This window comes from Harpia harpyja, chromosome 23, assembly GCF_026419915.1.
Source record: "Harpia harpyja isolate bHarHar1 chromosome 23, bHarHar1 primary haplotype, whole genome shotgun sequence".
NCBI lineage: Eukaryota > Metazoa > Chordata > Aves > Accipitriformes > Accipitridae > Harpia > Harpia harpyja.
This window is the reverse complement of record NC_068962.1, coordinates 160,964-178,083: the sequence shown is the minus strand read 5'-3', so window position 1 is coordinate 178,083 and position 17,120 is coordinate 160,964. Positions and strand designations below refer to the sequence as shown.

The 17,120-nt window shown below is 37.5% G+C and overlaps 1 protein-coding gene across 4 annotated transcripts in view; it reads left to right on the top strand.

Moving 5' to 3' along the window:
* The window catches only part of UBN2 (ubinuclein 2), a 57,730-nt gene that overhangs the window by 16,004 nt on the left and 24,606 nt on the right, over positions 1-17,120 (top strand). For 3 of the 4 annotated variants that reach the window (XR_008233128.1, XM_052774584.1, XM_052774583.1), the window contains exons 4-10: positions 7,045-7,182; positions 8,391-8,503; positions 9,545-10,043; positions 13,667-13,737; positions 14,435-14,564; positions 15,888-16,006; positions 16,617-16,730. Coding sequence is in view for 3 of the 4 variants with exons in the window: in XM_052774584.1 (XP_052630544.1) it covers positions 7,045-7,182; positions 8,391-8,503; positions 9,545-10,043; positions 13,667-13,737; positions 14,435-14,564; positions 15,888-16,006; positions 16,617-16,730 (1,184 nt within the window). In the remaining variant the exon portion in view is untranslated. Of the gene's footprint in view, positions 1-376; positions 540-7,044; positions 7,183-8,390; positions 8,504-9,544; positions 10,044-13,666; positions 13,738-14,434; positions 14,565-15,887; positions 16,007-16,616; positions 16,731-17,120 lie in introns of those variants that run through there. The other variant, XM_052774585.1, reaches the window with a different exon arrangement.

Genomic DNA, 17,120 nt, shown 5'->3' with positions numbered 1-17,120 from the left:
CTGTGCTGCTGGGTAGAGAAAACTAGCCTACCAATGGTTTCTCATACAGGGAAAGTTTCTCCAAAACAGATAATTCAAGTTAAACGAAAAACTTTTTTCCTTTAGCTACATCTTGCCTCAAGAGCTCAGATCCTCTTAAAACACAGCCTTTCAGGGATTGTATGTTGATTTTAGTAATTCCAAGCACATTGATAAAAGAGTAGGCCTTTCTATGTGGGTTCCCTAGGATACTTCCCATAATTTAAGGGCTTAATATTTGCAAAAATGCTGTGTCATGATATACAGTTTTCACGTATTCTCAGGATAAATTTGGTTTACTTCATCTTGTAATCTCCAGGTTTATTAAAGGTGTGATAGATTTAATATCCTCTTCTCGCACCCTGCCTTCCCCTCAAGAGTTCCTGCTGTTATGATCTAAAACTTGAAGCTGATGGATTGCCAGCAAGAGCAGCTTGCTCAAGACTCTTGAATATCTGAGATGCTTTTTCCCAGTGAGAATGGTATCTGCTTGGGGAATGGCAGAGCTTGGTGGGCTGATGGTAATGTTTAACTTTTTTGTGGGGTTCTGGGCCAGATATTGTTTTAGACCAACTTGTTCTCGTCCTTCCTACTCAAAGGAACTTGTTTTATGCATAGCTATGGAGGGCAGTGTTGTTGCTTGAGAAAGATAAACATCTTTTTAAAAAAAAAAAAAACAAACACAAAAAAACCCTATCAACCTGACAATGTTAGATGCATATACAGAAAAATGCTACATAGGATCCGTTATTAAACACACTTTCACAATGGATTGAGAGATAAATTTAACATTGCATTTTTCATGTGAAAAAAGCTGCCTTTGTAGACCTCTATCACAAACCTCATCCACACTGAATACATGAGGGCGCATTAAAGCGCGCGCTCTTTTTTTTAAGAGATTCATTTATTAGCTGCTTCATTGGCTATGGATTTGTGTGTTTGTATTACTGGTCCACCTTCCTTGTTCATCGTCACTTTGCCCAGTCTTGGAAGTTCCGTAGTTGGGGAATAGTGCTCACTTAGCTGAGTGCACCAGGTCACCTTTAATAAAAGATGTCTTGCATGCTTCCCGGGTGTCTTCAGGGTAGATCTGCCAATTGGCACCTGACGTGTCATATGCATTTGAGTGAATACAAGGCCAAATTTCGATTAGGAGATTCTTTGCTTTGTATTCCTCCTCACCCCAAGATAAATAAAGGTGTAAAGTGGTGGATTACCAAACAAATAAAGCAGATACTGTTCTACTTAGTTTAAACATGTCTGTTTGGCATTATATACCCAGCAGTCCTCTAGTACAAGAACCATTATGGCTAGAGGGACAAAGGTAGTTGAATTTGCAGAACAAGTCTGATGTTTGCAACAGTAATGTTCTCTTGCTCCTTCCGCAAGATATCATATCCTTTTTTAGGAAGGAATAAGTAATTTCTTAAATAATTTTTTTTTTTATTTTGTGTACTGGCCTAGGTTTCAACCAGCTAGTTTAGGACTGCTCGTGTATTTAATCACCTCAGTGGGACAACTGGGAAACTGAAAATTCAGCATCTGCATAGGTACTTGAAAAAAAGTGAGACTTCTATCTGGCCTTTGTAGTACTATTGTTTAAATTTGTGTACATCAAGAATGTACGAGTAAGAAATAAAATAATTAAGTATTAATAATGGTAATAGGTGTAGCAACTTTTCTTTGCTAAATTTAATTTTTTGAAGAGCACAAAATCACTTTTCAGAGTAATCTGAGCTGCTAGAGGGGTAGGTCCTGCCCTAGGATCAACAATTCTTCACGAGTAGGTGAATTTATTTAAGCAGCACAAGGAACTTAAGTGTTTTCAAAAAAATACACAAACAATATGATTATTAATGTAATATAAAGGGGGGTTTCTAACATGCCAAAATAACAGATCTTTGACAAGACCATTTGTCTTAAGTGCCATATATGGTAAGTCTGCTCTTGGAAAAGGAAAGCCTAACTTTTTTCTACAGATCTTCTAGTAATTCTGTAACATGAAACGTGGAGAGGTTAAGTAATACATTGCATATTTGTTTGTAATAAAACCACTGAACTATATTTTCATCGTGGGTCAGAGCTCAATCTCTGAAACAATAGAGTTGAACAAGTAAAGGTGGTCATATGAGTGGCCATACATCTTATAACTTGGGCTGAAATATTTTCAAGGCAGTAAGAATGTCATCGCACTGAAGGTCACTTAAGCTAATAGCTTGACTCTGCTGACTGGTGGAAGGGTTTAAAAGGTGGTGGTTGTGGTGAGAACAAAACAGGGCAATACATAGATACTGGTACTTCTCTCAAGGTGCTCTGGTAGGCTGATGGATTGTAATATCCCGAGTACTACACTAGGATTCTCCTAGGAGAGTATCCTATCCTAGTGTAGACTACCCTGAGCCAGGTATTATATCTTTATTTAATAGTCTGTTACGCTTTTTTCTCTTGTGCTTTGCCAGCTGTCCTTTGCCCCAGGGTTAAAAAAAAAACAAAACACCAAAACCAACTTGCCTATGCATTTTGGAAGAGGAACCTTCTTTACCATGGGAGAGCTCTTTCTGCCTGCTCTTTAATGTAGTCTTGGATTAGAAAAGCAATGTATTGTTACCCCTTAACGTTGTTCAGGATTTCACTGTATATTCTATTATGCTATTTTTTTGAAAGATAGTTCTGTTTTTTTTGTTTGAAGACTTATCCTTAAAGGGTAGCAAAGCCAAAGAGTGCATTTCAGTTCTTTGTGTCTTTAAGAAGCACAGAGATTAACTATGTTTGAAGTATCTTGAAGTATGTAGTGAACTGTATGGATATTCAGTCCATTTGGCTGAAGCAACCATATTAGACATAACTTCAGTAGCTTGACTTGATTCAGTGGGCTAATGATGATCAAAAATAAACAGCTCCCCTCCCCAGGCTGGTTAGAGCCATCTCAAAAATAAACTGCACAAGGAACAAAAATGATCCCTTCTTATCTTTTATTTAAATAATAGCAGTTTCACAACAAGTAAAGTACAGGCTACATTTCTTAAAACACTTGGACATGTTTGCAGGAAATCTCATTTCCAGGACTTAATACAGGAGTGTTAAAAAGCCTTTTCATATGTGTACTTTTATAGTATAGGTTGTTGTCTGGAATGGAGCTGAATGAGGAGGATCATGGTCAAAATAAATACCTGAACACAAGAGTAGACAGTATTACTATAAGATATTGCTATGTACTGTGGGTCTGGATTTCGGAACTAAATTGGTATAATACATAAAATTTCACTGTTTTTCTTGGTATAATAATGAAGTTGAAACTGGTTAACTTATTTTAAAAAAAAAAAACACCTAAATTATCTTTCACACCTAAACATTTAATTAGATTAATGGCACTAGAAGCATAGTAATGTAGCTCAAGGACAGTAGTTTAAAATAACTTACATACTGATCTGCTTTTAGATGATCAGACAATATATCAGTCTTATTTTGTTATCTGCAGAATGATTCCATAATCTTTCATGGGACAAATCTGTGTTCACAGGAGTCAATCATATATGAAGTCCTGTCTGTTCGTAGGCCTCAGAATTGTAATTCTCAGTCTTGGAATGTATAAGGAAGAGCAGAACAAAGGGCTTAAACTATTTGCCTTAATAGGATCATTTCTGTGATTTCATATGCAGAACAAGCTAGTGCAAAGCAAAAGTCTTGAAAAAAATTAATCAGAAGATTTAGAAGTTGCAAGAACCACGTTCCCTTTCACTGTGCATCCTGGAGAAACTTTAAAATTAAGTTTAATCTAGCTGTTGCCAATATCTTATACAATCATATTCAAATTTTCTGTTCAATTAGGGCGCTAGAAAACAGTAAGCTTACCTCAAAGGAGGGGGTACCTGTTTGCCTTGTTCCTATGGAGTTGTGCCACATAGCATGTTGATCATTCTAATAATCTGCTGTGATTCATGGCTTCCTCGCTTGTGGACTGTCTTTAATCCTTACTTTTTCTTGTGTGTGTTCTCCAGGACTTCCTTTACTGCTCTGCAGCCAAGTCTTTACCGTGTTTCCTTTTACTCGTTCTTCACTTCTTATGATAATGGTCACAGCTTTGACTGTGTGCTTTCTCCTTCAAACTTGGCAACTACTGTGTTCTTCTGTTTTGATCCTGTTCTGCCCCAGCCTCACCAATTCAGTTCACACCCTGTCAGCTCAAAAGGGAAATACCTGCTCTGTCTGTTAAGCACTGTGGATAATAATTTATTTTCTTTCCCTTTCATTTTCCTTGTATGTAATGAAGCTGGTTCTGAGAGCTGTGGAAAAACATCAATTTCTCTGAAATTCTTACCCAGTCTCCACTCTCAAGTTTACTTTGCACCTCCTACTTTGTGCGATCGTCCTGGTCTCTTAAGATGAATGGCAAGTCCACAACTAAGGCACTCTGCTTTCATTTTGTCCAATTACTAGATTCTCCTGCTTTCTTGTGCTATCTCTTGTATGATCTTAGGGTATTTCATAGATCCTATCACCATTTCTCCTTTCCCTTCCTGTCTTACTGTACTGCTTGTTAAGCCTTCCATTCCAGGAACATAAAAGGTGATGACTCATAGAAATTTCTAACTACTTATTTAGATCAAATCCACATAGGTCTCCAGTTCAGGCTCTTTCACCAGCTTCCTTGTTGAAGTATACATTCACTGTTTTCCTCTTCTGGATAACTCTTCTTCCTGTCTTAATGCTTTTGGTAGCCCGGCCTTTTTAGTTCTTAAACCATTTTATCTTCAGTATATTTTGCATGGCATGCAGGGGGAAATGAAATAAGCTGGTAGCTGACACTCCACTTTGCACTGTTGTGTGTTCCCTTCATGTAGGTGATCTCAAGTCTTCAGTTAATGTTGTGGCTCTTAAAACTGCCTACTGATTTATTCAGCCTGTTGAATTCTGTCTTAACGGACATGCAGCAGAAGGCCTGCTGGTTCAAACTTCAAAATAACAAACACATTGTTTCCTTGTCAAGTATCTTACTTAATTGTTTGGCTATGCTACCAAACATTTATTGCTTGCAGCTGTAACTCAAAATTGACTTTTTCCTCTGCCAGAGTGCATACTTCTGAGGTGTGTCAAAATCCTACCCTTTCTTTCAGAAGAAAGGCAAAAATTGATTGTGCTGTTATTGTGTCTTTCTGGTACTTTTCTAATGCTTTCTAGGTCCTGTAAATGCTTCTTCCTTATCTTTGTTGGCAGGTCTGTGTCTCAGGCATTCTGTTTTTATGCTTCCAGACAGACTATAGCTTCCGTAATGGTATTTGTTGCTTATTAAGTGCACCACCTTAGAATTTTCAGTATTTGAAAACTAAGAGTGGTAGTTCGAATTCAGAGTAGTTCAGTACAACATTGTGCTTCTGTGTAGTGATAACGGCATTGTCAAGGCAACACTCCCTCAGTTCTCTTGCAAACACCTCCATGGCTTGCTTTGCTGATACTTATGTATAGAGGCAGAATGAATCTATTCATCCTCCCAGCCTTTTTGAGAGTTTATTAACAAGATATTTCCTAGCAATTAACAGTTTTCTGGTAATACTTCAGGAGTAATCGTTCTGAGGAGGCTGCTGGTCATGAAACAATAGAATTAGTATTGTCTTCCACTATACTTAATATTGACCACTTTTCCTATGTCTTTGGATTTCAATATTTTTGAGATACAGCTTTGTAATTCTAACTTGGAAATTCCTTCATAAATATTAAGTGCTTTTCAAAATAAAGTGTGTATAAGAGTTTGAAACCCTTTGTGGTTTTAAAATTGTCTAAACAGAGTGAGAATGTATCTGACTTTCAACAAAACAAGTCCTGGCATTGTGGTATTTGTGTAAAAGGCAATGTCATATTCAACACCTAAAGTGGGAAATAAGCTAACAGATACTGTGGCTAAGTTTGTCGTGTCTGGGATAGCATTTTTAACAAAAGAAAATTTCAGAGAACTTTGTAAGAGAAGTAGGTTTTTGAGCAGGGCACTGTGGTTAGAGTTGGTACTAAATGTAGCATGTGTTGGAACACCTGAACACGTCAAGTGCACTGTGGAGATGGGTATTAATGAAAACTGTGGCAGTCAATGAAGCAAAGCATATAATCTGAAAAGGTTTTTTTACACTTAATTTACAAAGAAGTCTCTACTATCTTCAGTCCTATTTCCTGGATATAACATCCAATTCCGTGAAATTCTGATATAGACTTCTTCCACTGCAATATAGTGATTGTTCAGACTGTCATCTTTTTCGAAAATATGGAAGAAATAGGTTCTGGAACTAACTGTAGCTATTACTTACAGGTAAGTTAATGGGCCTGTGGTAAAAGTGTATGACTAACAGAAGGTAATTTGAACCACACATTGTCTCATAACATTGAAGGGTATTGAACAGAAGTATGAAGCTTAAAACTTATAATCAATAGAGGCAGGGTTGGGGTTATTTTTGTACAAAATTTGTTTTCAATCAGTGATGTTGCTGGTATGTATGCCTGTAAGGCTGTTGCAGATGAAAACAAGTAATTCACTATGCTCCTGCCTACTTCCTGGACAAAAACAACCATTGAACAGTCAAGTGAAGTTGCTCATAGGCAGGTGGTATATCATTGTTCATACACTTTATGGATCTTGAGATTTAACATCTACCATAATGTAACATGCTCTCAGAGAAAAATTATTGGGGAAAAAAATGTTTAAAACTGTTTGGCCTTCCCCCCCCCCTTTCTCTCTTCAGGAGGGGTGGGGGGGGGGAATGCCTCTGCCCCCATCCTCAGAAAGCTTCAGTACTTTTAATGCTGTAATCCTGTCTTTTCTTCCCCCAAAAGGGCACTGTTTTGAAAGCAGAAAGGTTATTCTGTGATATTAATGTTCTGTGCCTTGGCCAGTAAGTTTTCAATAGCATTACTATCCTGTTTCTATTCTAGTAAGATGTGCTGTGAACTTGTATATAGTTTTTCATGTATAGGGACTGGTAAATGAAAAACATACTCATTATATTAAGAAATGCTGATAAACTCATCTTTTTTCCTGCCTAGTATGATGAATTGGTTCCTGCATCCCTGACAACCAAATATGGAGGCTTTTATATCAACACTGGTACGCTGCAGTTCCGCCAGGCATCTGACTCAGAGGATGAAGACTTTGCAGAAGACAAAAAGCATAGGCCACCTAAAGTGAGTGATCTTAATTATGCTTTTTATACAGAACTTACAGCTAGGCGGACACTGGTAAATACTTGATACGCTTAGAATGGCACAGATGAAGAGGCTGAAAGCAGAATGATGCACAGTGCTGTTTTACTGCATTTTCTAGTTTGGGGCTTAGGTACTAGCATTCTGGAAATAACTCGGGATGTCCACAGGCTGTCCAGTCTTGTAAGACTATCTGTTTAGGCAAGCTAACAAGTTGTGTCCATCCATCTTGAAGTGACGGTTGATTCTGTAATTTTAGAGGAATTTTATTTTATGAGATAAGAAAAATTTTCCAACACTGCTTTTATGATTTTGCACAAAGCTTGCATAATTTAAAATTTTTCCTAATATTTAGAATAATACTTAAACAAAACATCTGTTAAAATAAACTCAGTGCTAAGAATAGCTATAATAAAAAGTATATGTACAGTCTTTCCCAAACAGCTTGCTGTTCTCTGTACTTTGGCAGGTTATGATCAATTTGACCACATTTGCATATGATATTCGTGAGTTCCATGCCATTCCAAGAACTTCCTGCTTTCTGATGTCTTTTCCTGCTCTATAATTCTTTAAAATTAACATAATTTTAAGGTTCTAGTATTGGATCTGACTGGGATGGAGTTAACTTTCTTCATAGCAGCCCTTGTGGTGCTATGATTTGGATTTGTGACTAAAATAATGTTGATAACACACCAAAGTTTTCTCTTGCTGAGTAATTTTTGCACAGTGTGAAGGCTTTCTTTTTCCCTACCCTGCGCCAGCAGGTAAGCTAGGGATTAGCAAGAGCTTGGGAGGGGAGACAGCTGATCTGAATTGGCCAAAAAGATACTCCATATGATGTAACTTCATACTCAGCAATGAAACTGTGGTAGCAGAAGAAGAAGGTGGGGGGATTCAGTCTTCTAAGGTGGCCATTGCTCATACTGGCTGGGCATCAGTCTGCAGGTGCCTTAAAGTATTTTTCTTATTGAAAACTCTGAATTCAGTAACTGTTTTAAAAATGATTAAAGATTAAGACTTGTCAGTAACTGCAATTGCTGCTAGGAATCCAGTGGTACTGTTTGCCTTTATGCACATTGAGGTATTTTCCTGGCTCTGAATTGGAAAGTGTAAGGAAAACTAAATGTTTCTTGCTGTAAAAGTCCTTTAGGAGGGAAGAATCATTGTCCTTTGTTTGATCTCTTTTCTAGATAGCAAAGTTAAAAGAAAGTGAAGATCGTGGAATGAAGAAGCGCAAGCGGAAAGATGAAGGGACAGAAAAGGAGAAGAAGCCTCGGAAAATGAAAGTTCCTAAGCAGTTGGGGTAGGTTTGTTTCTTTGGATGAACTCCTGAGTTGTATATGAAGTTTGCTTTCAAGGTCGCGTGCCGTAGCAGGATTATCACAGCTGTTTAGAATATTGTATTTTTAAACTATAATTAATAGGGAATAGATTTTGGTTTTGGAGTTTCTGTGGGGGTTTTGCATAAGTAAGTCCTACAAGCTAACTTTCTTGTGTCCCCCCCCCAATTTTGAACAAGGAATAATAAACCAAAGACAAATTACAGAAAAGAAATTTTGAGTCTATGAAAAGCATTATCCATTGTTCTACCCAAAGTCTTATATAGCACCAAGAATTACATCCTCTAATGAAAAATGATTTTCTTCCTATCCCTTAGTTTCTAATCTGGAAAACTATAAACATAGCTTAATTATTCTACATGTTTCTTACTAACGTTGTGTGTGCTTTCCTGAGTTCTGAGGCTAGCATGGAAGGATTAAGGTGGTGGGTTTTTTAACTGGCTTCTAGAAGACTGTCATTGAGTGAAAGTTGTCTTATTATGAATATTCAAGTTGGTATTGAAAATTTATTGATAGTATTTTTCATCAAGGTGATGAATTGGCAGAAAATGTGGAGTTTAAGTAACATAGATGTTGAGCCTGCATGTCAAAATTCTTAGCAATGAAGAGAATTTTTTTGACGTACACGGTGTGCCTAAACTTAAAGCAACCTGCTACCGTTCAGGAGTCTGAGAGGCAATTTTACGTATTTTAGTAGCATAGATCAGCTGTGAGTTGAACAACTGTGCCAGCTTCTCCATAGTTAAATTGAGAAATTGGAAGTAAATAACCTTTACATTAATGTGTACAAAACTTAGCAAAACGAATCAGTTGGAGAGCATGAAATCACATGACCAGCAAAAGTTTATGGTAGTCGATACAATAGTCTGAAGATGGAAGCACAAAGTACTTGCTTCTTCCACCTGATAATTTTTTAGTTGTACTAAACTCCCAGATTTTTGTTAAAGGTTACTAGGGCCTTAAAAATCACATACATTCTAATGAAAGATTTCTTTCCTCTACAGAGTAATGGCCTTAAATTCACACAAGTCTGAAAAGAAGAAAAAGAAATTGTATAAAGACTCACTCTCTCTGGCTGCCATGATCCGTAAATTTCAAAAGGAGAAGGAAGCCATGAGGAAGAAGGAATCTAGTCCAAAACCTCCAGTGACTGTTGCAACCTCTACCCCTAGTAAAATTCCTTCCTCCTCTCTCAGTGCAGGAAACGATATCTCTGACTTGAATCTTAGGATCAATGATCCTGTCCTCTCCATTTTTGGTAGCACAAATGAACCTGAGCTCCTGCAAGAAGCTGAAAGTGCCCTGGAGATGCTGGGAGACATTGACTTTGACAAGTTGCTTGATGGCACTTCTGATGGCAGCCCGGTATCTGAGCTGTCAGGAGAAAATGGAAATGTCACTCAAGCAACCTACACCTCTCAGGTCATGACACCCAAGCAGGTGCCTGCCCTCCCAGAAGGTCTGCCTATGCTACTTGAAAAGCGCATTGGAGACCTTCGAACAGTAAGTATGAATTGACTGGTAAGCAATTGCATTCAAGAATCTGAGAGAATGAGGAAGAATAATTAGGGCCTAAGTTGTCATCCTTGAATTGCTGGCTCAAACTCTAAAAAATGTAGAATTGATCTTAATGTCAATCTTAATGGCTGTATTTATATTCAGATGAAAATGGGCACAGAGATGATGCAGGTCAGTTGTTAAAGCAGTGTTTGTTTCACAGTGGAGACAAGGTTTTCTAAATCTTCTGTGTACAATTACTTGTAATGTTTGTTTGGGTTTTTTCCATAAGGGAAATATTAGTGTTACTTTAACTTGAATTATTAGTTGTTGAAATGGATGGGTGTTTTTCTTACTTTGGAGGAGGAAACCTGAAATATGACTGCAGCTTACAAATCAGTGTCTTGAATTTTTGGCTATGTAATGTAAATGCTAACTTGCCAGTTTTAAAAAAAACCAGCAACAACAACAACAAAAAAACCAACCACAAAACATGCCACCCAACTACAGAAAAACAACAAACCCCCCCAGAACTGAATATTTTGTTTTGGAAGGTTAGAATGGAGTCCAAACTCATCAAAAATATTAATGAAAAGTGTTAAATCCACAGATTACAAACATCCCAGTAGCTCATTGAAAGGGATCAGAGCTATTAAGGTATTACATGGTCCTTGTTTCAGTTGTAGGTGTTATCTGAAGTTGAGAATAAATTTGTTACTTGATTGTCCAGATTCTGATATTAAAGCTTTTCCTTACTCAGAATAAAGTGCAGCTTTTCCTTACTCAGAATAAAGTGCAGCTTTTCCTTATTCAAAGTAAGTTTTGAAAAAGCAGTTTGAGTTACTACCTTTTTGGAAAAAAATAATTTAGTAGCAGAGCTTGCTTTGCTACAGGTTAGAGTTATGATGAAACATAATGTTCATCTTACCAGTATGTAAATGTTTTCTAGTGTTTTTAGTTATTTTTAAATGTACCAAGCTAAATACAGCTAAGGGGTTAATACCTACTAAAGTGAGAGAGATTATTTTGTCTATCTTTGAATATTCAGGTTAATTTTGCTGTGAGTCAACAATAAGCTTCTAGCAAAACTGCAGAAGAACTGAATTAGGCCAAAAGTCAGGAAGTGTTAGTGGCCTGCCCCAGATTCATGCTGCTTCACTGTATAACAAGCCCCACCCAGCTGGAAGAAAGCTTTAATTTAGTGGCTCTTGGAAAACCTAACTCTTCTGCTTTTGATAATGTCGTCTGGAAGTTTGGTGCTGGCTGAGCAGAGCAAGTCTACCCATAGACTTGGTGAAAAACTAGACTCTGCGTTGACTTAAAGATTGCAACTTCCTGACCTTCTGCAAATGGCAATCAACAGGCATGTTATCAGTGGAGTAAAACATCTTCTAAAAAGCAGGAAAAAACCCAAATGGGTCTTGCCAAATACTTAGCAGACTCACACTTCAGTGCTCTTAGTGCAAAGAAAGCTAAGAATTTTATAAAGCTGTAGGAAAAAGCCTATGTTCCGTGTATGGAGTATGATATATCTAGATAAAAAAAAAAAAAAAAAAAAAATTTAGAAAGCCACTGACTAAATACAATAACAGCTTCCTGACTTCCTTTTGTAGATTAACGTCTTCTAGTTCCCTAAGTGGGCAATTCTGAACTACCATGACAGAAGACAATATTGTACACAAGCAGGAAAGTAATAAAATGGCTTTTTTCTATTGTGAAGGTAACCGTCAAGATACTGTCTGTGGGGAGAAAAAAAACCCCACCACAATTCAGTGATAGCAATACAGGTTTTGAATCTGCCAGTGTTGCTCTCTTAAAAGCCAGCAACGCTGTCCAGTATGATAGTATAATGCTGGAATTGCCTTTTAAGGTCTACCTGGGACCAAAATGTCACAGCATATCTTTCCTTCCATTTTATATAAACGAGAAGATGGTGATAATCCTTGTGTTAATAATGCTTAAAGATACTAGATTTAAGACTTTCGAACATGACTTTTTGGTATCCTGTCACTGGGAAACATCTATAACCTTTCTGATTTTTTTAGCAGGACAAATGCTTCGGTATTCTTAAACAGCTAGTACCATCCTCTCAGCAGCTGAATTTATGGTAGAAAGTAGCGAGCAGAATGCAGTCCTTACAGGAACTGAAACTCTGGTATCAATGTTCATGACTGAAGCGGTAAAGCATTCAGACAATGGGCTACCTTATGGTTTCTCATAGAGTATCAGACTCCTGTTTTCCTGTGCAGCGTAGAGGTCACAATTCCAGAAAATACTTCTCTTTCAAACTTAAATAGGTCAGTTACAAAGAGCAAGAACACTAAGTATTTCATAGTAATAAAGGAATTTTATCAAGTTAACAGTTGCATTTGAGCAACCTGGTCTAGTGGAAGGTGTACCCACCCATGGCAGGGGGGTTGGAACTAGATGAACTTTAAGGTCCCTTCCAGCCCAAACCAGTCGATGATTCTATGTTGTCATAGGTCACTAAAATTTTTTTAAAAGGCAGAATTAGAGATTTTTAATTTATTTGAATATTCAGCCTCGTAGCATGTTGGCTGCTTCTAATGTTTGTCAGTCACTATAATGATACCACACTTGCGTACTTTTCTGCATGTATATCCTTTTCCAGCCCCTTTAGAGAGTCGCTGTCTGGTCCCAGTGCCAGAATATAAGATGACAGTAAGCCTCTGGAAGAGTTTTGGTGGTTTTTTTTTTCTCTCTTGACTTCTATAAATCTGCAGTGGATGAACAATGGAGAGAAGATCTTACTGATTTTTGTAGAATGGTGCAGGGAATTGGCTTTCTCCTGCAAGCTGTCATTGTTTGTGAAAATAAGAATCTAGGTGATAAGAACAAAGATAAAGGGATTCTGCATGGGAATTCCTGTGAGATCAGCAAAAACTTCTAATAAAAGGAAGTATGTATAGGAATAAGGCTGGGTTTTTTTGGTTTTGTTTTGTTTTGTTTTCTTTTTTTCTACCCACCCACACCCACCCCAAACAGATTCAGGAAGATAGACCAGACAAAGATATTAAAGAGATATAGTCTAAAGATGGTGAGAATGCTGGACAGCACCAGAAAAGAGGGATGAGGTATTCCTCTAGCATACATAATCCCTTTGTAGAAATCGCAATGAAGGATTGAGATGGATCTAAGAAGGCTGGGAAGTTGTAACTGGGTGAAGCACATAGCAGAGGTAGAAAAGGAGCCTTTCATAGATTGAGAGTAGAAATGTGTTGATGCTCTTGCCTGCTTGACTTGTCAAGCAATATTCCTATTTAAAGCAAACAGTGGTAGTGGAATGTTGTTGGTGGTGAGATAATAAAACACCTCTACCATTTTCTTCATGGTTATTGAAAAGATGAATGTGTTAACATAGTGATCCAGGCAGATTCTAAACAGAATGGTTGTTTGCCCTAGAGCAAGGTGTTTTTATTTGAGCATAATAATAACAATCTCACCTTTTTTCTAAACAGCTGAGTGTAGTTTAGTTTTGTTTATTTTTTTCCAAGTAATGCTGTTCTCTGGAAGATAAGAATGTGATACAGGTGTAAAAGTAAAGATACAAAAGTTGTTGGGACAAAATGCTCTATGAACTTGGATACTCTTTATTGCTGTATTTTCAGGCTGCCAAGATGTTTGATGAAGAAGGCAGGAAGAAGTTTTTCACGCAAGACATGAATAATATTCTGCTGGAGTAAGTGCTTATCTGTACAACCTTCCCTTTTTGGAAAGGGGGTGAAAGGAAAAGTACAGAAGAGGAAATATTATTGAGGTTGTTCCAACAAAGCCCTTAAAAGTCAATGAAGGTAGATCAGTCTAAGCTAGTTATTAGCTAAAGAGATTTATACATGAATACAATTCCTGTCATGACTCTCTGTCTTTATCCAGTGTAAAGTGTTTTGTAGTGCCCTATGTCCTTGACTTCATGTGTAAAATTAAACAAAACTGCCATTATTTCTTCCTGTCCCCCACTTTTGTAACTCAAACCACCTTCAGCTTTCATGAAGGAAAATGCCAGCTCTTTTTACTCTGTAATCCTTCAAGCGTTTAATATAGAAGGTTCTATGTTTGTATTCTAAGAAACAAAAAGTAATCTCTAGAAGACTGTAGCAGTCAAAATTGTATCGAGATTGATGTGCAATGGTAGGAGTAAACGAAATTTGAACAACAGTGTTCAACATTGGTGAAGTGTGTGTATGAATGGTTTCTTGCCATTGATTAAGACTTTCTCCTTTTTTAGAAAAGTTTATCTGAAAATGTCCCAAGCTGCTATTTTTAGTATGCATAGCTACAATATGTTATGCATACAAAGCTTCCCTAGGTTTTTGTTCAGTTGTCATCTTCATCTTGGGGGTGCCTCACTGGTTGACTGTCTCTTGTTTGTTTGTCAGTATTGAGCTACAGTTACAGGAGATAAATCCTGCCATCCGCAATGGAGTGTACTCTCACCTTGAGGCTTTTGTCCCATGCAATAAGGACACACTGATAAAGCGTCTGAAGAAGTTACACCTCAATGTCCAGGTAATGATAGGGAGATTAGCTCCAGCTTGAGTCAATTGTGTAGTAGTGATGAGGACAGAATGCAGGAGACTAGAGCAACAGCGACATGTCTCCAGTAAAGCAAAGGTTTTGGATCAGTTGCTAGATCAGCTTAAAAGCTTTTTTTTTTCCTGTGTACCTGCTATTGTCACTACTTTAGGAAGAAGTATTTTAAGTATTTCAGACCGTTTATTTGAGAATGAAGCGCTTTCATCTTGAATGCTGGGTACAGGGTACATATCAAAGTAGCAGAAATAGAAAACCACAATAATAACGGTTATGACAGGCTAAAAAAAAATTACTATTGCATTCACTTTTGTGTCAAGAAAAAAGAAAGGCTAGACGGGTAATAGATGACCCAGCCTGTACTGTTTTTGTGAATTTGCCTTTGTGGCTAGGTCTTATGAATACTTTATATGTCATTTGCAGTTGCATTTCTCTTAAAGAATATGTTTTCCTATTGAAGAAAAAAGTTATCTGTGATCTGAAGTATCCTGACCCAATTCTTTAGATGAAATGCAGGACTAAATCTTGCAGAGGATCTGAGGATCATGAATGCAGAGATCTCAGAACTTGCTAAGGTGGCAAACAGAATCATGTGTTATTTCTAAGCATAGGACATGATAGCACATAGTATTCTAGTTCTTCTCAAAAAGCAGTTATGATTAAGAATGTAAAGTCAGAAGATGTAGGAAGAGTATTTAAAACATGTAGGGAAGTATATAGTATATTACTTGAATGTTTGAAGTTCTTAATGTTTGGAGACAATTCCAAATACATAGTCCTTACCTTTGAGGTACATAAATTATATATGATAATCTAATACTCACATAATCTAATACATATATTTTGTTCGTTACCTAGAATGTTCTTATACCACAGAGTTTTAGGGGACTTGGTTAATTGGATATTTATTTGCCAGTGTTGAGATACTCATCGGTCAAGTCATCTTGCTTTTTCCCTCAGGTTTTCTTCCCTTCCCTATTTTGATTAAAAAGCATTATTTAATGAGATCATGCCATAATGTTTTGGGATATTCATGATATGTTTCCTTGTGACTATCTTTCATCGTTTCTGGTCTCAACACTTGCATGAGTTGTATGAAGAATTTCAAGTATGTGCATTTCTATAATGCTGTTGCACCTAACAGGATTCAAGTGCCGTGTAGGAAATGGCTGTAGCAGTCAATAGTTAGTACTGCAAATATTGCCTCAGGAGTGAGCGGGAAATAATTTTTGTGAAGCTATCTGAAACACTCTTTACATTGAAACTAATGGGACTGCTTTGGTGTTTATCTTTTCACAGGATGACCGCTTGAGAGAACCACTGCAAAAGCTGAAACTGGCTGTCAGTAACGTCATGCCTGAACAGTTATGCAAGTATCAAGAGGACTGTCAGGCCCGCAATCAAGCCAAGAATGCCAAGTAGGTATTTCTGGAGTCTGTGCATGCCGGTTCTAGAGTCCAGCTGGAAGGCTGTCTCCATGTTCATTCCCTGAGCTCAGCAAAGTACTCGGCTCCAGCTTACAGGTGTCTTAAGTTTTGAACTGTACAAAGTAGTTTTGTGTAAGTGATGCTATCACCTGACTCTAGAAAGAAGTTCTGTTAACTGAATGAAATAGGTCTTGAGAGAAAGAAATTATAAACTGTGAGAAGGATAGTGGAGATTCTTAAAATGCTGGATTAATGGAGGAGGATGGTGTGTTCAGGATCTTGATATATTTTGTCCTTGTTCCCTCATAGTTAATAGATTGATAAGCATCCTGTCATTTCCTAGTAGAAGCACTATATGAAGCTTATAGCCAGCATCCTTGATAGCCTCCGTACAGTGGGTCCTTTTCACTTGTCTCTGAGGTCCATGAAGTAGCGGGGAGAGGAAGATGAACTGTTTACCCTTTCAGGAAGGGTATAACGAGAATCTGAAGATAGGTCCTTTTTTTTTTTTTTCTCTAACACCTAAAATAACACTTCTTTATCAAGGAAACATTTCGTCTGTATTGTATACCTATAAAGAAAACTATTGTTCCAACTGTAGGTTGCAAGCGGAAGATGAACGAGAGAAAAATGGATCAGAGGAAGATGATGATGAGAAACCTGGAAAGAGGGTTGTGGGACCCAGAAAGAAGTTTCATTGGGACGACACAGTGAGGTGAGACAAAACTACCTCTTCCACCAAGAATTTTGACTGACTTCATAAAGGTATCCCCAAGGGGATGTTATTACATGATACTGTTTAATAAATAATAATTCTCAGAAGTTTTAGAGAGTGTTGGGGCTAAATAGGCAAGCTAGAACACTGCAGTGGTAAAACACCCTTTTCTATAACTTGAAAGGCAAGATCATCCTATGTACAACCCTTTTTTCACTGCTTGTTTATCTGCTTTTTCCAAATACATGAGAATTTTCCTGGTCCTAGGACTTCAGGCTTCTTTAAGCAAAGAACAGAGGTGTAAGCAGAGTTACACCTGCCTCCCACCATTCTAGGAATAGGTCACAAAACACTGTCACCCAATGAGCGGTAAAGATTTCTGCCACTGTA